This window comes from Saccostrea echinata, unplaced genomic scaffold, assembly GCF_033153115.1.
Source record: "Saccostrea echinata isolate AGI-Se365-2 ecotype Australia unplaced genomic scaffold, CSIRO_AGI_Sech_v1 ptg000046l, whole genome shotgun sequence".
Taxonomy (NCBI): Eukaryota; Metazoa; Mollusca; class Bivalvia; order Ostreida; family Ostreidae; genus Saccostrea; species Saccostrea echinata.
Window position 1 is genome coordinate 3,900,293 of NW_026889795.1, and position 23,900 is coordinate 3,924,192.

Here is a 23,900-nt window from a genome sequence, read left to right on the forward strand (position 1 = left end):
TACCAATACTGTAGACATATATTTTTCTGCGTGGAATTAATTTACACTACTTAAGCCGTCAAAAGTTTTCCTTCAAAATTTACCACAACATATACTGTAAGTTCATTTAAGGCATATAATAGCAATCCAAGAAATCTGCATTATTTTCAACCTGTGAATTGAACAGAAATTGTGATAAGTACGCAGAATTATGACCCCGCAGAAAAAAATACGTTTACAGTTTCAAATTCCTAATTCAACTTTTTCCAAGTGAAAAATCAAGTTTAATTTTACAATTTTATTGACATTTTTATACTTTCCTTGAAGAAATTAATCTTAATATGGCAGAATAATCTGTGAAATACCAAAGCATTGAAACATTTTATAATCTTTTTATAGTTTCAAATCACAACTGCTAAATCTGGAGTATCTTCACTTGACAGATGATGTAATAAAAAGAACGACTTTATAATATTGTCTTTTAACATCAGTCCAGTAATCATTAAAGTAGCTTCCTGCTGTTTAGTACCATCCACTATTTACGCATTCACAACTATTTACTCATTCACGTCATACATTTCCTGTAAAAAATTATACACCATTCCTCTGTCAGCTCTCTGCGTTCAGTCTAGAGGTGTGATCAAGTGTAGAACATTTACAGTAACAGCCCGTAACAGGACATTCAGAATGCTCCGCAAACCACTCCCATAAATGAGAGGCGTGGCCTCCATGGCGACATGATTGACACCACATGAACCAATCATCAATGGCCGTCATTTTAGATGCATATGCTGAAAGAAATTGAAGAAAATACAAATTTCAATTTTTTGAAGCATAGTTACCTAGTTTTATTGCAATTGGATTAAAAACTTTAGAAGGTGTACCTATGAAACCTACTTGTTTTATCTTTCTGTGTATAAAGAGCCGATCCAGAGGGAGTCCCAAGATGCATCAGGCACAGGGAGCAACGAGGGAGGGGCTTCCTACACCCTGGACAGCAGGAAACCTACAAATAAAAGAATTAACCATTCATTACACAAAATGGAGAACCTATGGACATAAACAAATAAAACCTTCTGTACAGTATGATCAATGATTGGATTAATATTTGGTCAATTTACGAATCAAGTTATCTACAGAAACTGATTTATTTTTGTAGGGAAAGGGGGAAAACCATAAAATTGGAACTCGGAAAAAAATAAAACAAGAATAAAAGTTAAAAAAAAAAATTAATTTCTTCTTTATATTGTAAAAGGAAAGGAGAAAATGTATGGTTGGACTGGGAATCGAACCTGGGACCCCTGCATTAGATGCTCTACCAACTGAGCAACCCAGGCCAATATCCATGGCCCAAACCATTACAATATGATACTGACATTCAGTAAATTCACATTATACACCATACATACATCCCCCTACCTTTGGTTTAGTGGAGGTCAGCGTTCCTGCTGAGTACGAGTTGTACGGGCGAGCTCGACTGGCCACAGGCATGTTACAGGCAATGGATTTACCACAAAAGTTACAGCTAACAAAGGCCTGAGATGTTACCCGGAAGTTATCACTGGTGTGCCAGATGATGTCAAACTTGGATCTGTACAAAAACAATCAAGTAAGCAAGGGTTGCTCGACAACAATCTTAAAATCATTTTTTTTTCAAATTTAATAATAATACAGTGAAACCTTGTTATCTCAAACTCAGTGGGACCAAGAAAAAATTTTGAGATATCCTTGTATTCGAGATATCCAAGGTAAAATACTTAAAGAATAAGGGGTTGGGACTTCCAAATCATTTCGACATATCCATGGTATTCGAGATATCAGTGTTCGAGATATCGAAGTTCAACTGTATTTGCAAAAAAGACAAAAGATATCTATTGAAACAAAGATGACAACTACACTTTCAAAGGCTGTAAAAAATTGATAAAAGGTCCATGTAAAAATTTTCCACAATATTGTATACACATATTTCTATTGACCAGTATTTACCTGTGATGCCAAAGTCTCCATCTATCTAACAGTTCTCTATACCTTTAAAAGAAAAAAAAATAAACTGTAACATTATGTTTAAGAATAGTTATTAAATACACTGTACATGAATATGCTAATGATATCATCAATGATGATAAACATATCATGATATCATCACTGATGAAAAATGTAGTAATTAAATCACCCTAAATGAACAATTTTTTTGTGTAATTTAGGCAGACTGAAACATAACAACATGAAATCATTAATCCATGGATACTATAATTGCAAAGGATGGCAAATTTCTGTCAAAAGGGAATGAATCCAATATTTAAGGGGAAATACCCCATTCATGACCAGAGGACTTTTCTCCCCTAAATTAATTGACTAATATATTACAAATGTATGTAGTACTTACGATTCAATCCAGTTTAAAACTCTTTCGTCTTTAGACATTTCATTTGGGAGGGAGAAAACACAGACCAGAGCAGCTGTTTGTACATCTCCAGTCAAGTCCACGTACTTAGAAATCAGAGAGACCCCATCCTGTGTTAAACCTACAAAGGATATTACTGCACTCTTCAGAAGTCAGAAAAGATGTCCTGCGCTAAATTTTTTTAAAATTAGAAACTCCTATATGAATTAGATAAGATCCCCTTACATCTCAGAAATGAGATTCCATAATATATTACACCAGACATCAGGTCGGGTGTTTAAACAGAATACAGTCAAAATCGTAAAACATCGGAGGCATCCCACACAGCATTAAATCTGCACTTACAATATTATTACACTAAGGGACAGGAAAAGCTAGAATATTCTCAATTATCCTTAGAAAAAATCTCAAGTAGAAATTCTTTTCAGGCATAAGGAGTGCTTTAAAATTAACATCCGTTTATAAATGTTACTATTATTAGAAACACAAACCCGTGATAAGTAAACCGTCTAAATTTCCAGACTCTATAACTTTCCTTGTCAGTCTGTTGATGTACTCTTTCAGCTAAGAAAAATAAGTAATGTTACTTAATTGATTACTAATTGAGAATAACCTGATTTTGTACATATACATGTATATTTCATTTCTTGACATATAATTACATTGTATATTTGTATACTGTAGGTCACCAAAGTTTTACGACAACTTGGGATATGTATTTGGTATTTATAAGAGAGACAAAATTTTAATGAATTCTGGGTATTGTTGTATATAATCTTTAATTGTTAATAAAAATATACGTGAGAATGAAATTTTCGAGAGACTTCATCTAACATAATTACGCAAAAATAAAATTCTCATGAATAAAAATTGATTTACAGTACATTATTCAAAAAAAAATTTAAATTTAGACAATTATGACTTTTAATTCATTAAGAAATAATACTTTTCTTTGTATGTGGAGTTTTTAAAATAATTTATTCATACACACAATTAATTCTTGAGGAAAGTTTATGTTGTTACCCTATCATCGTCCAGATAAATACAGGCAAAGGCAATCTTGTCTGATAGCTGCATGCCACCTTGGTCTGTCTGTGTAAAATATACAGAGATCAAAATTACTTAAATACAAAGATTAAATTACCTAAACATATATATAAAATTCACTACCCAGTAAATATAGTTACAGAAAAATTACTCAAACATACAGATAACATAACCCCAAAATACAGATACAATTGCCCAAATGTATAGATAAAATTACCTATCAGTAAATACAAAGATAAAGTTAGATAAGTATAAAAATAAAATTGCCTAAATTAATCTATAGATAAAATTACTTAACTTGTAGAACAAAAACTTGTTCAAAAATCGGAACATATATAAACTGATTACATATGTTAGAGTACAATATCATGTATAATCATGATAATAGAAAATAATTTCATGGTTCTGAAATGAATGAACTAAGAAAATGTATCCATGCTAGATACTCTCATTTGTCCCCATTCATTTACTAAAATATTAAGCTAGTAATTGAGAATCTATGTAAAGAAATTCATCCAGCAATTCTGAAAAAAATTAAGAAAGAAAAAAAACCCATTTCATGATAATAATTGAGATGAAAGTTGCTTACTTGCCATTTCAAAGGAAAGTTAGAACCAACTGAAGAAAACCAGAATAAGATTTTTTTTTTTTTCCTAAAATCTCACTCTTATTCATATGATATTTTTTGTAAAATAAGTTAATGTTTTCCTCTAGAATAATTTACATGCATTTACATATATGAGTGAATTTAAATTCAGAGAAATAGTTAGGCTCTTCTCTAAGTCACTGAATTAAAAACATCAATTTTAATTTTTCTTTTTTTAAAGTAGTTTTAATGGTTATATATATTAAACAATTTTTTTGAATTTATAAACCATTACAATATTATGAGTATAATTTGATGGCATTCTATTTTTTTCTCTTCTTTTTAACATGTTCATTGAACTCATTTATAAAATTGCATCATTTTATTTTAAATAGTTTCACAACCATTTGATCATTACTAACAAATCTGAATTTTTCTTTCGAATTTCAATTTCTCTCAAAAGAGTTCTGTAATCAATGCAATCTACTGTAGCTACTACTGTATTTTTAAAATAATACTTTAAAATAAAATGTTAATGACCTCAAGTACATTTTAAAAGCTGAACAAAAAAGAATCAAGATTAAAAAAAGAAGAAAAATATGTTGATAATTAAGTCTTAAGCATAGCGCAGCATAAAATATTCAGCTACATTGTGTACTGTTTGTGCAACAAACCTTCTTCCATCCATGTTTCTACAGATATGAAGATTAAACAAGACTGTAATTCACTGCAGATACATCAACTTTCCAAAAACAATTATCACAAGTTGAACTTCCATCATTATCAACATCAATTAGCTCAAATACCAGGGTTATGTCAAAGTGATTTGGCAGTCCCAAAGTCTTTTTCTTTACTTTTTTAAAAAAACCTTTAACCTTTGTAATCTCAAAGCTTCAGAAATCTTGGAGATTAATCTCGGTCCCTTTGAGTTCAAGAAAATTAGGTTTGACTGTATTTCAAAATATTAGACATATACTATTCCTGTTTGTATTTTGTGTACAGAATAAAATTCTGACCTAATTGTTAGAAATGTGTTGCATGATATCTTGAAAACATTCTTTTTTTTTGGTAATCATATTTTTGCACTTTTTGTAGTGCTTCTTGATTGGTAATTGATATACATGTACACTGTAAACTATATACACAGTATATAATTATGATTAAAACTTATATATCTCTAAAGACTTGTAAAAACCTACGTATCAGCATATTAAGTTTGATAAAAATATTTTGAATGGTTTATTTAAAACTGAGCTAAACACAAATTTAAAATAAATGAAGTTAAGGTCAAAGGAAAGGTCAAGGTCAAAAAATGTTGATGCAGTTATAAAAATATTATGAATGGTTTCTTTAAAACTGAGTTAAACACAAATTGATAAAAGTGAGGTCAAGGTCAAATGAAAGGTCAAGATAAAAAATGTTGATGCAGTTGAATAGCTCTCATCAGTATGTATCAGCACATGAAGTTTGATAAAAATATCTTGAATGGTTTCTTGAAAACTGAGCTAAACACTAATTTAAGAAAAGTGAGGTCAAGGTCAAAGGAAAGGCAAGGTCAAAAAATGTTGATGCAGTTGAATAGCTCTCTTCAGTATATAACAACGTATGAAGTTTGATTACACTATCTTGAATGGTATCTTTAAAGCTGAGCTAAACACTAATTTAGGGTAAATGAGGTCAAGGTCAAAGGAAAGGTCAAGGTAAAAAATGTTGATGCATTTGCATAGCTCTCTCATCAATATCTATCAGTATAAGAAGTTTGATGAAAATATCTTGGATAGTTTCTTTGAAACTGAGCTTTGAACTGAGCTAAATGCAAGGAAATAAATGCAAGGAAGGACAGACGGAAGGATGGAAGGACGGAAGACGGACATGACAAACACTATATGCCCCGGCCATATTCATAGCGGGGCATAATAAATATTTGTAATGAAAATAAAAACAACTGATAGTTTTTAAACAACAGTGGAATCATTTAAATTATAATGGTTTGATGGATCAATATTTATGAATTCTGTGGGCCCCCCTTACCCACAAATTTACAAGATCAAAAAATATTGGAATTATTAAAGGTTATGTCTTGTTTCACAAGACGTTGGAATAAGAATCAATTTCCCTATTAACCTGAATATTTTTTGACAATCCATAAATTAAAATGATTTCACATATCATAAACCTTATAAGTAACAATTAATACATATGAAAATAATCTCTCTCTATCAAAAATGATGATTTTTGAGGAATAATTTTTGCTTCTAATAACAGACTGGATCAGAGGAACAAAATTATGGAAAGCCTTCAAATCTACATGTAAGTAGAGGGGTCTAGCTGAAAAAGAGTTCATTTGAAATATAAGTGAGAACTGGGAATACATTAAAAGTGCTTAAAAATATATAGATTTTTTTTTTTACAGAATTCTTACCAGAATTTCTTCATAGTTTTCCCGTTCCGAGGTCAGAAAAGCAAACATGGCTCTGAGGTACGGGTCCTCTAGCTTCTGTAGGAGGGACATACACGTCTTCCTCCATAGGGTATTTCTTTCGTCTGTGTACCCCGCAATCGCCATGGCAACAGTGCTTAAATCTGTACTCTCTGTTTGGGTATACAGAGAATTAGATCCTCGGCTTACATATCAAATGCTTCATATTTGTGTTATGTTTTATGGAACTAAATGTACAAGGCCATGATTAGACAATTGAGAGTCAAAAAAAAATTTGATAATTCTGACCTTGACCTTTGGAGCTGCTGGTACTAAGTATCTCTATTGCTTTGGAGATTTGAAGATTGAAGAGGGCCATAGCAGCTGCTACTGAGTATTTTCCATCCATTTGTAGTCTGTAAGAATGTATAACATTTACAGAGGTTGTTCATTATTGCTACAGATATGTATATCGGTAGAGCTCTCAGTGTTCCAAAATACTTATCTTAAAAAGTTGATAATTTCTAATCTTTGCACAATACCTTAATCACACTACATATAAAATAAAGTCTACCAGAAAGATATAGCATACTCATGTAAAATAGTATCTAATTGTTCAGGCTTCTGCTTATCAGCACCCCAGCCACACAACTGTAGAGCTTTGGTCCTGCAAAGATGATTGGTCAAAATTACTCTTTCTCATTCGTTCATAGTAAACAATAATTCCAGAAGTCTAAGTGTGAGATCAAGATATACATGAAGTACATAAAAAAAATACTGATAAATTAACACTCATTTGTTTTCCAAATATTACATGGCCATAGTTTACAATAAATTTGAATACATTAATAGACAAACACTGCAGTGAAACTTTACTTAGTAACTTGCCTTTCAGCGCTGTGATACTGCCGTACACAGGACAATTTCCGCGAGAATTCTGCTGCCCAATACATATTGGTCATCTGAGAGCCAGGTATGTCCTCGCTATCCAATCTCAAAATGCTTTTTATTCCTAAGTGTTTACCCAGAATGCCTCTCTGACCATGTCTTGTATATTCTAGCATTTCTCGAGCATCTGGTTTGAAGACGAGAAAAAACTATTTTTAGATCAAATTAAAATAACTACATATGTACATGACATTGTATGGTTTTCAAATTATTTTTCAAAATTGATTTTAATATTTGCAATAATACTTGTCAAGCAAACATTTGTACAGTTAACATGTTTAGTTTGATACAATCTAATGAAAATTAGATCTTTGATCTTAGTCTTTAATTTGATTCTGAAAGTGTTAGATCCTTTCAGACTCAAACTTTGAAGCAAAGAATGAGCTGAAAGATATAGTGTAATTTTAATTAAACTGAGTTAGATATTACATCTACTTGATTTTTAGATTGCAGGTTTTGATAATTTATTATAAACTCACAGGACAGCCACCTCCACACTCCAAACAAATCTGGTTCATCTTTCACTGCGAAAACATTGTGCCAGATATGGTCAGACTGCAAACGAACAATACATGTAGCTCAATGTCATTTCTGAGAGACAATGAAAAATTAAAAAAGAAACATACGCTTGGCAGCAAGCTTGGACAGATTTCAAGTTCTACATGTTTCCTGGTGTCAAACAGCAAAATAAAGAATTACATGTAAATATCATCTAACATTCACACATAAAAAGAAATTTCCAAATAGTCATACTACAGTCAAACATTGCTATCTCAAACTCCATCAGGCCAAGAAAAAAGTTCAAGATATCAGAGGATTAGAAATATCAAAGTTAATTACATAAAAAATAAGTGGGTGGGACTTCCAACTCAACTTTCACATATCCATGGTATTTGGGATACATTGTATTATTGGTTTTCGAGGTACTAAAGTTTTACTGTATATAAAATTGGAGGCAGAGAGTTGGCATTACCCTCGGGGATATTTTACCTGTAGCCCGTAACCCTGGATGATCCGCTCCTTCATTTTTACAGATATATCTAGATGTCCACTCTCCTCTCGGTTCAGGGAATTGTCACTCAGTATCTTACCATGTGCCATGACTAGATGAGAATCAGCTGACCAGTTCTGAAATTAACACAGGTGAAAATCAGCTGACCAGTTCTGAAAATAACCCAGGTGAGAATCAGCTGACCAGTTCTGAAATTAACACAGGTGAGAATCAGCTGACCAGTTCTGAAATTAACACAGGTGAAAATCAGCTGATGATTTCTGAAAATAACACAGGTGAAAATCAGCTGACCAGTTCTGAAATTAACACAGGTGAAAATCAGCTGACCAGTTCTGAAATTAACACAGGTGAGAATCAGGTGATGAGTTCTAAAATTAACACTGGTGAGAATCAGCTGACTAGTTCTGAAATTGAACCAAGCATATGAGAAATCAATTTCAGACTGACATTTTACATACACAAGACATAACAAATCAAGAACATTAACTTTAATTATTCTATCACTATCATTTCTGCTGAAAGAATGCACACAGGCAAATTTTTGTGTGTTTCATATGAAATTTTTTCCTTTGAGATTCACTTGAAATGAGCATGTAGCATCATCAAAGTTCTTGTATGTGAATTTCACATGAAAAGATTATTTTAGGGAAATTCATGCGATAATTTAGTTCCAATTTTTATGTGTAGTAATTAATGTAAGATTAATTCAGGGAATCTGAAGTCCAATCAATTTGTTTTATATTTATCTTAACACTTTCTAGAGCCACGTACTTTTCTTTTTTTATTTAAATTCTTTTATTTAAAACCTCATATACATGTACATGTATGTATAAAACCATGTTTTCTTTAACTTGGGCCTTTTCCCTCTTTCACGTAGCCATTGAGCAGATTTCTTATCTCTACATTCCTACATGTATTTTATTCCCTGGCCATAAGTATTACCTTATTTTATTTTGTTTCATGCTATCCACAAAAATAAATTTATGTCCTATTCATCTTTTACCTTTTCATTTTGAAGCTTGATAGAGTCTGATATACTGAGAGAAAAGAACCTGGGTTGATGAAGAACACTGCCCTTATACTACACATTGTATAAACATCCTTTTCATGTGAACATTGAAGAAGCCAGACACATTTGCCTGTTAAATTCTCTCCATGATTTACCACTTACAAAAGGAATGTGTTCGTGCATGACAATATCCCTCAGGGAGCCTTGTTGCATGATACTTACAAAAGGAATGTGTTCGTGCACAACAATATCCCTGAGAGTGCCTTGTTGGGTGATGGTCAGCAATCGGCTGTCGTGCTTCGGGTGCCAAGAAAATGATGTTACCACTTGAGTATTCAAAACTGAAAAGATTAACATTCAAGATTACTTTTTTCCCCAAAAAAATTTGTGAACAATTTAACATCCATCAGTAAGCTTCCTTGAACAAAGTGTTATCAAAAAGAATAAGAACCTATGATCAAAATAGATCTTGAAAATCAAAAAACCTTGCCAACAGTTTTTTTCTTCTTGAAAAGGAAAATTTATTGATCATTAAATTATTCAGAACTGACATGAACCAGATATCATTATTAATATGGTGCCAATCTAAAAGGGTCCCACTTTTAGAGAGAAAATATGCCCTGGACAATGATTTTAATACATAGATCTGCTAAGACCTTGACCTTTGATCTAGAAAACTTTATCCAAAGGCACTCTACAGATGAAGTATGATTCCAATAGGGTCAAATGAAGAGTAAATATGATGTGAAGAAGAATTTTTGTCTGGAAATTATTTAAACCTTGACCTTTGATCAAGAAAATTATGTTTGAGGTCACTGCACATTCTCAACAAGTACCCTAAGGTTGAAGTATGAGCTAAACTGGGCCAAGGGGAGAGAAAACATGCTCACAACAAGGATTTCATGCACATACTGTAAACCAACTTTTATTTGCATGCGAGAAATATTCGTGAGTTTCGCTACCTACTTTAACTCACGAATATTAATCGCCGCAAACCATTTATTTTGCTTTGTAATCGTAGAGAGTGTTTCCTCAGTCATGAAAATTAATCATCGCAGATTCATTTTGAACTTAAGAATCGCCAATAAAAGTTGACTCAAATAATAGTTGGTTTACAGTCTCTGCTTTGTTTAAGGTAACTGCACACCCTTAACCCAAAGCCTTGAGCGAAGTATGAGTCAGATAGGAAAATATGCTTTAGACAAGGATTTTAAACAGACTTTTTTCACTTTGATTTTTGATAAAAAAAAAATTAACTTAAGTCCCTGCACACTCCCTACCAACAAGCACACTAAATGTGAAGTATGAGCAAGAATGGGCCATAGAAATTTACAAAGAGATTTTTTTTAACATTTACTTTAATTTTGATCAACAAAATCAGTTCAAGGTCACTGCACACTCAAAACCATAAGCACTCGATGGGTAAAGGAAGAGCTAGATTAGGACATGGGGAAAAACATGTGCTCACAAAGATTTACAAAGATATCTGCTTTGACCTTGACCTTGAAACTTGGTTTAAAGTCATTGAACACTCTTAATCTATCGACGCTCTGTATGGAAAGTAAGAGCAAGATACTGCCAAGAGGAAAGAAAATATGCTCTGGACAAGGATTTTATGGAGATTTGCTGTGACCATGAACTTTGACCTAGAAATTTAATTCAAGGTCATTGCACACCCTCTTTCCTTAGGCATTCTATGGGTGAAGTATGATTACGTTTGGCCCAAGGGAAGACAATACATGCTACAGACAAGGATTTAACACAGATGTGTTTTTTTTTTAAGTTGACCTTTGACCTAGAAACTTGGTTCAAGGTCACTGCACATCCTCTCCCATGGGCACTCTATGGGTGAAGAGCCAGAGTGAGTCATGGAGAGAGAAAATATAACCTGAACAAATATTGAACAGACGGACGAATAGACAGACTGATCACTAAAGGGCACCAGCAAGGGGGGGGGGGGGGGGGGGCTAACTACACTGCTGGCCAAACCCTTCAACTTCAAAATAAAAGGATTAAAAAATCAGCATTATTAACAAACCTTTAATTGTTCTTTCACTGTAATACTGATCTAGTTCCTCAGATCCCACTGGTAATGAAAAGAAAAATTAATTAATGTAAAGCATTCATGTTAATCTAGCTTTATCCTCTCTTCTTATAACTTATAGCAAAAGTGGTAGAAATTGGAAATTTGTTTCAGTACAGAATTTTATGAAATGGCTAGTATATTATATACATGTATAATAACTAGTTCTGTGATATTGAAAGAGATGAAGAAATCAATTTCCATTTCCATTAAAATTTAAATGATCAGATGATGGTAAAGAGTGGAATCATAATTCTATTTAATTCTAAAAAATTTTCAAATCTATTATCAAGGCTCAAGGTTATGCCAGCTTCCACATATGCAAATTTTGCAGGCTTCCCGAGAAATAAAATTTCATTCAATACAAGCAAAATGCTCTGTGTTTGTTTCAAATTTTTAAAATTTTTTGATTCAAAAAGTTAATATCCATAAAACTGTTTAATTTAAAAAAAAAAAAAAACAGAGAATTTCTCCATCCAATTATTCTGACTTCAAGGATTAGGAAATATGAAAAATTAATTTGCTAATTATAATTCTATAAATACCTCTTCTATACTTTTAACGTACATGTACCATTTCAAAACATTAATATTGTTTATTTGTTTTTTTTTTTTTTTTTGATGAATGAAAATCCAAACATTCCAATGAACACAAATGAAAAACAAGAAATGGAAAAGCTGTATTATTATAACTTCTCATAGAAGCAGAAAAGTCCAAATTCTTTAATCACACCATGCTCATCAAAACACCATAAAACAATGGCATATTTGAACTATCAATAAGATATTAATTAATGCAAATTGCATGTACTTGTACCTTGAATTTCTGGAATAAAATACCAAAAAAAAAAGAAGTTTTAAATAACTGATAGGAGATGTCCAGTAGTTGAGTGGAAAATTAAATAAATCATCTTGTATTTCATTGTCATCCTCAAAAATAACCTAATTCCTAATCTGCATATGCATCTTATTCAAGCAATTCCTAATCTACATGTAATCAAGCAATTCATCTTTAAATGTCATCTTTTAACTTTCCCTATATCAATTACAATTGTACATGTAAAGAAGCTCCAATCATGAAATAAAATTACTCGCTTTAATATTCATGGTGCTGAAATCCATATAAAATCTAATGATCAACCGCCCACTCGCGATTTAATATTCTCGTGATTTGACGTCTAAGAGTCATTTCTTGATATTAAGTACTCGCATAAAATAAGGAATCTACAGTAGTACACGACTGATGTAATAAATAAAATCAAACCAGGATTCCCTCTCAAATATAAGCATATACACATTGTACACTTAAACTGAATCAGGAGTTTAAACATAAATTTGACATACATGTAGCTTATTTTGTAAAAATTACTTGTGTGCAAAAATAAATATAGAATGATTTAAGGCTAAATTGAATACATAATGAATTCATTTGCCATTTTTTCTCTGTATAGACACAATTGCATAAACACCTTAATTTCACTTTATGACAGTGTTTACCTGTTTGATGTAGATGACAGTGTGTTACCTGTTTAATGTAGATGACAGTGTGTTACCTGTTTGATGTAGATGACAGTGTGTTACCTGTTTAATGTAGATGACAGTGTGTTACCTGTTTGATGTAGATGACAGTGTGTTACCTGTTTGAGGTAGATGACAGTGTGTTACCTGTTTGTTGTAGATGACAGTGTGTTACCTGTTTGTTGTAGATGACAGTGTGTTACCTGTTTAATGTAGATGACAGTGTTTACCTGTTTAATGTAGATGACAGTGTGTTACCTGTTTAATGTAGATGACAGTGTTTACCTGTTTGATGTAGATGACAGTGTGTTACCTGTTTAATGTAGATGACAGTGTTTACCTGTTTGATGTAGATGACAGTGTGTTACCTGTTTAATGTAGATGACAGTGTTTACCTGTTTGATGTAGATGACAGTGTGTTACCTGTTTAATGTAGATGTCAGTGTTTACCTGTTTGATGTAGATGACAGTGTGTTACCTGTTTGAGGTAGATGACAGTGTGTTACCTGTTTGTTGTAGATGACAGTGTGTTACCTGTTTGATGTAGATGACAGTGTGTTACCTGTTTGTGGTAGATGACAGAGTGTTACCTGTTTGTTGTAGATGACAGTGTGTTACCTGTTTGTGGTAGATGACAGTGTGTTACCTGTTTGTGGTAGATGATAGAGTGTTACCTGTTTGATGTAGATGACAGTGTGTTACCTGTTTGATGTAGATGACAGTGTGTTACCTGTTTGAGGTAGATGCAGAATGTCGTATATTTTAACTGTCAGGCTGTCTTGACTTAGAATTCCCAGGTAGCCTTTTCTGAAAATAATTAATAACATAACTGTTATGTATATATTATAATGTCTGTAGTGATACTGTTCAAGTGCACATTGCAGTGGTAGTGTTCATGTTTACACTGCATGTAGTGCCTCAGTTGCAAAGTAGTATTATTTTCAAAATTCCATAATAATGATCAACCATTATGGACATTTCCTAATTTACAGTTAAGATGTAATTATACACTTATCTAGTATTCAAAGTCTAAATGCAACTGTTTCCCCATTTAATCTTTATACAACCTTTTCATTTTCCCTTAGCAATTTAATTCCAACACCCTTGCAAGATGAAAGATAAAATGATTTTCTTTCATTTTGCAGTGAAGTTACCTTATTATTACCTGTTGTGACACCATCGCATAGAAGAGACAGCATTTGTGACATTATTGCACTTACCTGGAGAGCCACCATCATATTGAGGAAACAGCTTTGTGACCTTATTGCACTTACTTGGTGGGACACCATCATATAGAAGAGACAGTTTTGTCATCTTATTGCACTTACCTGGTGGGACACCATCATACAGAAGAGACAGCTTTGTCACCTTATTGCACTTACCTGGAGAGACACCATCATATAGAAAGAATGCTTTGTGACCTTACTGCACTTACATGTACCTGGTCGGACACCATCATACAGAAGAGACAGCTTTGTCACCTTATTGTACTTAACTGGTGGGACACCATCATACAGAAGAGACAGCTTTGTCACCTTATTGTACTTAACTGGTGGGGCACCATCATACAGAAGAGACAGCTTAGTGACCTTATTGTACTTAACTGGTGGGACACCATTCAATATAAGAGACAGCTTTGTCACCTTATTGTACTTAACTGGTGGGACACCATCATACAGAAGAGACAGCTTTGTCACCTTATTGAAGTTAACTGGTGGGACACCATCATACAGAAGAGACAGCTTTGTCACCTTATTGTACTTAACTGGTGGGACACCATCATACAGAAGAGACAGCTTTGTCACCTTATTGTACTTAACTGGCGGGGCACCGTCATATAGAAGAGACAGCTTAGTGACCTTATTGTACTTACCTGGTGGGACATCATTCTATATAAGAGACAGCTTTGTCACCTTATTGTACTTAACTGGTGGGGCACCGTCATATAGAAGAGACAGCTTAGTGACCTTATTGCACTTACCTGGTGGGACACCATTCAATATAAGATACAGCTTTGTCACCTTATTGTACTTAACTGGTTGGGCACCGTCATATAGGAGAGACAGCTTTGTGACCTTATTGTACTAACTAGAGGTGTAACGATACAGCAATACATTGATTGTATTGATCGCAAGGGCTCATGATACCCATATCGTATCGCCATGTATGTATTGTGATACAGTACAAGATAATTTTCATTGTTTTGTTTGAAAATTCTACATACAAGCCCATAATTAAAATATTGTTGGTTTTGCGTTGCTGACTTAGTCTTTAAACGTTTGGGTCAGTAGGTTGGGAAAATATTTTTTTTATTTAAATTTCAGAAATGGTACATGTTGTTAGTATCCGAATGCCATGGGTTTCCGATAGTTTAACAACAACCACCGTCAGAATTGATTCTCAGTTTTGTCATTGATTTTCAAACCCTATTAGTTTTAAACCTTTAATATACATAGTATTAAAAATCACTGACATTAAATTAGTGTAAATTCGAATCGACTGCACGAATCCAAGCATGGCAGCTAGACTAGCAAATTGGACAGGACATTGTACCGTGAAATTTCTATTTCAAACTGGTATATCTTATTCATCAGTTTACTTTAAAAACCACATTACCACAGAGAGTCATGCCATCAACTTCTGTTATACCGAGTTTACATTTTACCACTTTCGACAGCCATGCTTGGATTCATGATATGCTTTTATTCAACATGATTATCGCATAAATGCTCATTTGCTTATAAATGAAAACTGATCAATCAAGCGTTTACATGATTCTTTCCCATTCTGTATATATTACGCAAACATACATATACAAGCACTTAAATCTGGATGAATATAACGAAATAAAAATTATGATCAGTATCTGTTGAAAAAATTCTTCGGACCGCACCGATTTATGTGAGTTGGCCGGCAACGCCAAACAAAGCTAATTTTATTTTTGGCCAAACCTAAGAAATTTTAACGTTTTAAAGTAGCTGAAAAAAAAGTAGCAAAGAAAAATACAATGTCTAGAGTATAAATCCATTTTATTAACTTTGGCCAGGAGTATCAAGATATTCTTTTTATATTTTCTATAATTGTTGAGAATAGCAAAGAATAATATGTTAAGATAACGGTTAATTCAATTGTTGACAGTTGTATCATGATACATGTTGTATTGCATGACTGTATCATGATACATATTGTATCATTAGGCAGCTTGCGATACTCAGGCCTAATAATAACCTGGTGGGACACCATTCTATATACCGGGTAAGAGACAGTTTTGTGACCTTATTGTACTAACCTGGTGGGACATCATTCTATATAAGAGACAGCTTTTTGACCTTACTGTACTTACCTGGTGGGACATCATTCTAAATAAGAGACAGCTTTGTGACCTTATTGCACTTACCTAGTGGGGCACCATCATACAGAAGAAACAGCTTTGTGACCTTACTGTACTAACCTGGTGGGACACCATTCTATATAAGAGACAGCTTTGTGACCTTATTGCACTTACCTGGTGGGACACCATTCTATATAAGAGACAGCTTTGTGGTCTTATTGCACTTACCTGGTGGGGCACCATCATACAGAAGAGACAGCTTTGTGACCTTATTGTACTTACCTAGTGGGACACCATTCTATAGAAGAGACAGCTTTGTGACCTTATTGTACTTACCTGGTGGGACACCATTCTATATAAGAGACAGCTTTGTGATCTTATTGTACTTACCTGGTGGGGCACCATCATATAGAAGAGACAGCTTTGTGACCTTATTGTACTTACCTGGTGGGACACCATTCTATACAAGAGACAGCTTTGTGACCTTACTGTACTTACCTGGTAGGACACCATCATATAGAAGAGACAGCTTTGTGACCTTACTGTACTAACCTGGTGGGACACCATTCCATATAAGAGACAGCTTTGTGACCTTATTGCACTTACCTGGTGGGACACCATCATACAGAAGAGACAGCTTTGTGACCTTATTGCACTTACCTGGTGGGACATAATGGTAAAGAAGAGACAGTTTTGTGACCTTATTGTACTTACCTGGTGGGGCACCATCATATAGAAGAGACAGTTTTGTGACCTTATTGTACTATCCTGGTGGGACACCATTCTATATAAGAGACAGCTTTGTGACCTTATTGCACTTACCTGGTGGGACACCATTCTATATAAGAGACAGCTTTGTGACCTTATTGCACTTACCTGGTGGGACACCATTCTATATAAGAGACAGCTTTGTGACCTTATTGCACTTACCTGGTGGGACACCATTCTATATAAGAGACAGCTTTGTGACCTTATTGCACTTACCTGGTGGGACACCATTCTATATAAGAGACAGCTTTGTGACCTTATTGTACTTACCTGGTGGGACACCATCATATAGAAGAGACAGCTTTGTGACCTTATTGTACTAACTTGGTGGGACACCATCATATAGAAGAGACAGCTTAGTGACCTTATTGCACTTACCTGGTGGGACACCATCGTATAGAAGAGACAGCTTTAGATTCCTGAAATGTCAGCATCTTTAAGGTGATTAAGGAGAAGTTGATTTTAATTTATGCACTGGATCTAGTCATATATCCTATACATAGTAGGAGACAAGAGTGATTACTAAATAATCAATTAATATACAATTAAAATTCTCGATAAAATTTTCTTTTGTAATGAAAGAAGAAATATAAAACAATAACAGTGATTTTTACACTTTAATCACCTTAAATCCTCCAATAATAAAATAATGATTTGCCTAAATGTTTAAGGAGATCTTGACCACACATGCCAGTGAGGAACACAGTTCTGCATAAAAAAATACTCCGAGAATGCTTGTTTATATTTAAGCTTTAAAAGGATACAGGTTTGTCAAAGTTCCTCACATCCCAAACACTGACATGGTTCTGAAAAAATTAAACATTTACTGTAAACACTGTCTAATTAAAATATTTTTACATGTTCCAGATTTTTTCTAAATTCCAAAGTTTAAATTACCATTATTATTACATCTGTTCCATGGAATTTATATTAAATTTTAAGAATATATTCTGCATATGGATTTGCATTAACATTTTTTGCATTAAACTATCCTACAAAGTTTATAACCCCTGAATATGCATGTACACATGAAATAATGCTGCAACACATTTTTAAAATACACAAAAATGGCCACAATCATGAATTTACGGATTCCATTGACAGTAATAATGAGCACAGCGAGCTAAATAGACTAACGTGTACGAACAGAGAAAATTCGAACTAAAATCTGTATATTCGTCAAGAAAATTTTTCTGTGAATCCTTCCCACAATTCCTTCGCTAGTAGGATTCCATGTGATAATGACGAATATAACAGATCCGCAGTTATTGTGTATAAAGTTAGATTTAGTTCTTGCAGAGAGCTAAAACGAAACCTATAATAATTGCATCTACTCTACAATGTCTTTTGTTAAAAAATTGAAAAGGCTTATTCAGCCTCAGTTATAGAATTGCAACTTATATACGTCGTCAAGTGACGTCACAGTCTATACTGTCTCATGTGGTTTGAAATTTGAAGAGATGGATCAAAGTTAAAAGTGTATGCTACATAAAGGTTTTTGATGATAAACAACTGCACTCTCCCCAATGGTGGCACTGTAAAACATATTATACAATGATATGATTTGTATACTGCTAAACATCTGATATATGACTGAAAATATAATGGTCAAAATTAACTGACACTAATCGATAATACTTTTATTACCTCTTAAGGTAACATAGTAAATGTATTACAGTCAAGTATCTAAAAAAAAACCCAGCTTAAATACACAAAACTCTACATGTTCTGGTTGTTTGAGTTATTGACAAACAAGTTGATGAAACAAGAATATCAGCAATCTCTTTTAAAGTACTAGTCATCATTTCGTAAGTTCTATGGTCGATACAATGACCTTGTCAGCAAATACAATCTATCATTAAGTCAAATGCTGACTGACTTTTTCACACTAATTGTTAGGCCATTATTTACACATGTGAATTGTAGACGGATTTTTCCGTTATTTCCCGATCATGACAAGGAGCACATGACGGGTGTGGCCGGTCGGCAGGGGATGCTCACTCCTCCATGGCACCTGATCCCACCTCTGATGTCTTAGAAGTCCGTGTTTGCTCTGCTCCTATTTTGTAATATTTAATGGACTTTTCAGCTTGAATACTGTTCGTTATCTCCACATATTTCATGTGTACCAAATTATTTTTTAAAACAAAACACAGATATACTTACCTCATTAAATGAAGCGATTCTGTGATCATTCTGTCTGTCCACACAAACGCCTCTTATCATTTTTGTCTGGGTCTGATTTTGAGGTCGAGTACAATCTAGAAAAAATTTATACAATATATAGGGAGGTGTCATTAATTATACAGTAGGCATGGGGAGGTGTCATTGGATCACAGTTAGGTATCAACTACACATATTATATTACATTTACATTTGAAACTTTAAAATTACTGTTGAAACTCTACAGCTTTCTCATTGACTGGAAAATAAAAACTGTGCACTGTAACTTTGTTTGGACTAAAACATCCTACCTCTAAGGTCATAAATTCTGAGGTATCTAGCATTCATTCCAGTCACAAATGTCCGAGGTTCTTTCTTAAACCAATCAAAAGATGCTGTAGTCTCAGAGGGCCCTGGAAATATACATGATGATTATGATTTATATATGGCACAAGTCTTAACTTCCTACTTCTATGTGTAGCAAATATATCATTCTACTTTCAAATTAAATTATTTTAACCCCATTTCTGATAATGTTATGTGTATCATCATAACTTACCCTCAATTCCAAAGTACATTGTTGTTTCTAAGTAAGGTATAACTTACTCCCTATTTCTAAGTAAAGTACATGTACGCTGTTGGTGTCACTATATCTATGCTGCAGAACTTACCCCCTATTTCTAAGTATTGTACGTGTACACATGTGGATAACTTACCCTCTATTTCTTAGTAAGGTACATGTTCATCTGTGGTAACTCACCCCCTATTTCTAAGTAAGGTACATGTACACCCGTGGTATCACTATGACTAGAACTGTATCGTTGTCTGTCCCCGTGCTCATTCCCAGGTTTATGGTGAATGTTCCAAATGTTGATGCAGCTATCATTTCTATACTTTTCCAATCCCTCTGCAAGCTAATAAATACATCAAAATATAAAAACAAAATTTTCCTCATATGTAAAACTTAATGGGCCTAACATCCCCTGCTCACTAAATGGATTTTTTCTATGTGACTTTTTCTATAAGATGAAGAAGACAAAAAATGAACTTCAAAATTTGAAGCAAATTATTGCTAAAAATGAAAATTTAGAAAGAACCATTTTCAGAGTTATCTCTCTTAGCTCACATCTCTTAGCAGAGGGTCAAGATCATATTACTGTACATGTATTTAAAATATTGTATATAGTAGAAGGAAAATTTTCATGGGGACAAAATTTTGTTGATTTTGTTATCACAAAGCATTTGATGGGTTTTAAATTTCATTGTTTCAAAAGTAACCAAAATCAAAATATATGATCATAAAAATTTCATTTGGGATTTGAGTCTGTTGAAAATTGTTCACAAAGAAATAAACAAAATTTTATCCCCAACAAATATTTCAGCTTAATTGACTGAATATTGCACTAGCACAGTGATAATAAAGAGTAAAATTCGACAAAGTTTGTTTTCATGGAGTTACCAATTAAAACTTGAAATTAATGACCTCAGGTTTAACAGACTGATCAAAATCTATACAAAGCACTCTTTTAAGTAATCCTATTACTTTTTAAATAAATCATATTTTTCAATAAGTAAAAAGTAAATGATATTTAACTTGTCAGTTTTACATGATCTTTATCACTTCTTGTATCTTATCTGTAACTAAGCCAACTCTTAATTGCTGTTAATTATTACAAGAAATGAAAGCAAACATACCAGGTGACAATCTACAGGATTCCAGTTAAGATATATACACGACCGTGTGTGTTTGGGAACTACAAATATAATATATAACAAAACTGACTGATTTGACAAGTACATTGTGATTTTTTAATGAACTCTGACATGACATTTCAAAAAATTTCACAAAACTTTCAAAATGATAATATATATTTTACAAAAGTATATTCAAAATTGAATTGCAGTTACATATATTCTAGATGTACTTAAGGATTCTACTTACCAAACTCTTTGTTAATTAAATCACTTTCATTATTGTCACTGAAACTGAAATTTAACAAATGAATCATAACCATGATCACTCAATTCACTTTGACTTAAAATTAATACTTTAACATCATTAAAAACAAATATTCTTAATTTCAAATAGATTGAATTTAATGCATATTATGTAACAGTTATTGATTCATGCTTTTTCCAATTTTGCAAATTATTTTATTTCAACTGAAACAAAAAATATTCAGTTCCAATATATTATTTAATGATTTAATGACACATATATTACATGTTAATACCATATCTGAATTTCTCTTTCGGTGATTAAATTATGAAAATTTAAAATATGTAGATTGATCTTTACAGAGTATTAATAAAATCAAGATATCACTTTGAAGATACAAGTGATGCTTATTCTTACTTGTTTAAGATGACTCTTCCATTGGCAAGTCCTATGGCCAACATTTTATCAGGCTCTGCCTTGGGATACCATGCCACTGTCTGAAAACAATGCAGTTATGGAGTAAGTTTGAACTGTCACATATAGAAGATGAATTGGTCACAAGAAGTCAAAAATGTTAAAAAAAAAAAAGTAAATAGAGGGAAGACAGCCAGACACAAGGTGATCAGAAAAGTTCATTTGTACTTTCAGTTCAGGTCAGCTAAATATAAAACAGGCTAGAATTATATAATTTTCAACCTACAGTCATATTTAAGTGAAACAAGATATGAAGTCTTTCATACAAAATACACAGGACTCTGTTTTTGTTATTGTTAATCTTGAAATCTCTGAGGATGTAAACAAATAAACAAACCTTTAACATTCCTATCTCTATAGACTTGGGTTGTTCTACGGCCCACAGGCAATCTGAAATCTGCTTCACAACAGGGGCTAAAAAGAAAATTAAAAGTTTTTATTTTTATGAATCTGTTCCTTTTCATTTTTTTAGTGCCTAATAAATGTCTAGTTCAGATATTTTCATTTTTCTATTTCGACTTTTGAAAATACATTTTCTGGGAGTATTTTGCTCTTGGAAACATACAAAATAGTCAGGAACAAATCATACACCCACAGGTACATATAGTAGATATAGTAAAACTTCTCTAAATAATCTAGATACCACTGGTTCCATAGAAATTGGCCAGAATAGACATTTTAGATTAGACAAAATTTTAAACAATCGAATTTACTGAAACAGACTTTTAAAAATAAAGTTTACATCATATTATGCAATATATTTGAATACACAACATCTGGATTAGACAAGTTTCATTGTAACTATGATAATGCATACACTCACATTTCAATAATAAAATCTCAGTTTTTCGGTTTCAATTTTCTTTATGGATTGTTAATTGAGATCTTACCTTTCTGTGATGGTTTTCCCCTTGATTGATCAAGTTTGTACAGTAAAATCTTGTTAGGACTACAGGTACAAAACAGGTCCTCATAGATTGGTGACCAGTAAACTTTTAGATTACTCATTGTGAAGTCTGAGTTATAGTAGAGCCTGTTTGTCTATAGAGGCAATACCTAGGATCAGTTTACCTGTAACAAAATAAAATTGACAAAGAATATATAATAAATTAAAACAAGGCTTTTTGCTTCACCATGTTCTTTCTTGTTTTGTTTTATACATACTCCAAAGTGAGGGCATCAATCAATCAAAATAAAATAAAATAAATCATAAAATATTCTTTACAGCCAGTGTAAGCCATCATGAAGCAAGCTCTATAGACTAACGTGTAAGAACAGAAAAAAATTCAAACTGAAATCTGACCATTCATCAAGCAAATTTTTGTGTGAAACCTTCCTGGAATTTTTCTTTATCATGTTTATCACAATTCCATAAGATAATGGTGAATGGTACGACAGGACCGCAGTTATTGTTACAATTTAAGTCTTACAGAGAGCATAAAGGAAACATAAAAACAACTGTATCATGTAATGCCTTTCGTAAAAGAAAAAGATTGCGCTATTTACTTAGACTCCATTGTCAGTGATTGTAGAAGTGCAGCTAATATACAATGCCACAGTCTTACTCTAACTTCCAAATGTCTTGCACAGTTTGAGAAGGTGGATCAAAGTTAAAAGTAAGCTTGATGTTATCCAGTCAAAAATACAAATCACCTCAACAGTCACTCCGTAATACATAATAACACTTATGAAAAGAGAGAGAAGAATATGACATTTAGGTAGGATCATTTACTGGGGGCCAGATTGCTAACCACCCAACAAGAGTTCAGGGGGCCCACATTCGAATCTTCATTATTTTTTCTCCCTTAAATGTTTCGAAGATATTACACTGCAAATTTGATAATTAATTTGAGGAACAAAGTCAAGTCAACAAGTAAAGCTCAGCATGTCAACGCTGGTTTCCTAAAAACGATTGATGTCATGTGAACTTGTCTAGAAGTGAACTTGGGAGAACTAATTAAGAAGGTAGAAATTTTGAGGAGAGACATAAATCTCTGGTTTTGAGTAAGTATATATTCATCTACAAATAGAATCACTGCTGAAGCCCCCTCCAAATGCCACATCATCGAACATATTATACCTTAACAATACAAGCCTACAGATAGGAAAAATGTACGCACTCTGACTGTTGAAAAGGCTTTGAGTAAATCATAAATAGATAATTTACTGTTTACATTTCTGATTTCAACTCCGAAATCAGTCTACTTTCATTTTCAATAAT

At 33.0% G+C, this 23,900-nt stretch overlaps 1 protein-coding gene across 3 annotated transcripts; it reads right to left on the reverse strand.

The window, feature by feature from the left end:
• Nucleotides 1-287: 287 nt before the first annotated feature.
• LOC133202043 (GATOR2 complex protein MIOS-like) lies at nt 288-23,818 on the reverse strand. Of its 3 annotated transcripts, none has more exons than XM_061337816.1 (28): nt 23,800-23,818; nt 22,570-22,735; nt 22,017-22,093; nt 21,623-21,702; nt 21,209-21,252; nt 20,962-21,020; nt 20,027-20,180; nt 19,578-19,679; nt 19,270-19,364; nt 17,868-17,909; nt 17,482-17,537; nt 13,735-13,811; nt 11,443-11,490; nt 9,627-9,745; nt 8,374-8,511; nt 7,863-7,938; nt 7,324-7,510; nt 7,028-7,102; nt 6,745-6,851; nt 6,439-6,608; nt 4,691-4,708; nt 3,407-3,475; nt 2,875-2,947; nt 2,366-2,504; nt 1,966-2,007; nt 1,399-1,570; nt 877-985; nt 288-770 (listed from the first exon to the last, which is right to left on the reverse strand). In XM_061337816.1, exons 2-28 carry the CDS (start codon nt 22,685-22,687, stop codon nt 589-591), a joined length of 2,628 nt encoding a protein of 875 aa, XP_061193800.1. In that variant the 5' UTR covers nt 22,688-22,735; nt 23,800-23,818; the 3' UTR covers nt 288-588. The 3 variants fall into 3 exon arrangements, with proteins under 3 accessions (XP_061193800.1, XP_061193801.1, XP_061193802.1); XM_061337817.1 differs by lacking the exon at nt 23,800-23,818 and adding an exon at nt 8,559-8,583 and having other exon boundaries at nt 8,374-8,486; nt 22,570-22,750; XM_061337818.1 differs by lacking the exons at nt 4,691-4,708; nt 23,800-23,818 and having other exon boundaries at nt 22,570-22,750.
• Nucleotides 23,819-23,900: the final 82 nt, after the last annotated feature.

Excerpts from the sequence above, each read along its gene's own strand:
- LOC133202043 (XM_061337816.1), bottom strand. The coding sequence starts at position 22,687 with ATGAGTAATCTAAAAGTTTACTGGTCACCAATCTATGAGGACCTGTTT. Across the intron at positions 17,538-17,867 it reads TGAGGAACTTTGACAAACCT|ATGCTGACATTTCAGGAATC; the intron begins GTATCCTTTTAA and ends ATCACCTTAAAG. Across the intron at positions 1,571-1,965 it reads TGGAGACTTTGGCATCACAG|ATCCAAGTTTGACATCATCT; the intron begins GTAAATACTGGT and ends GTTTTTGTACAG.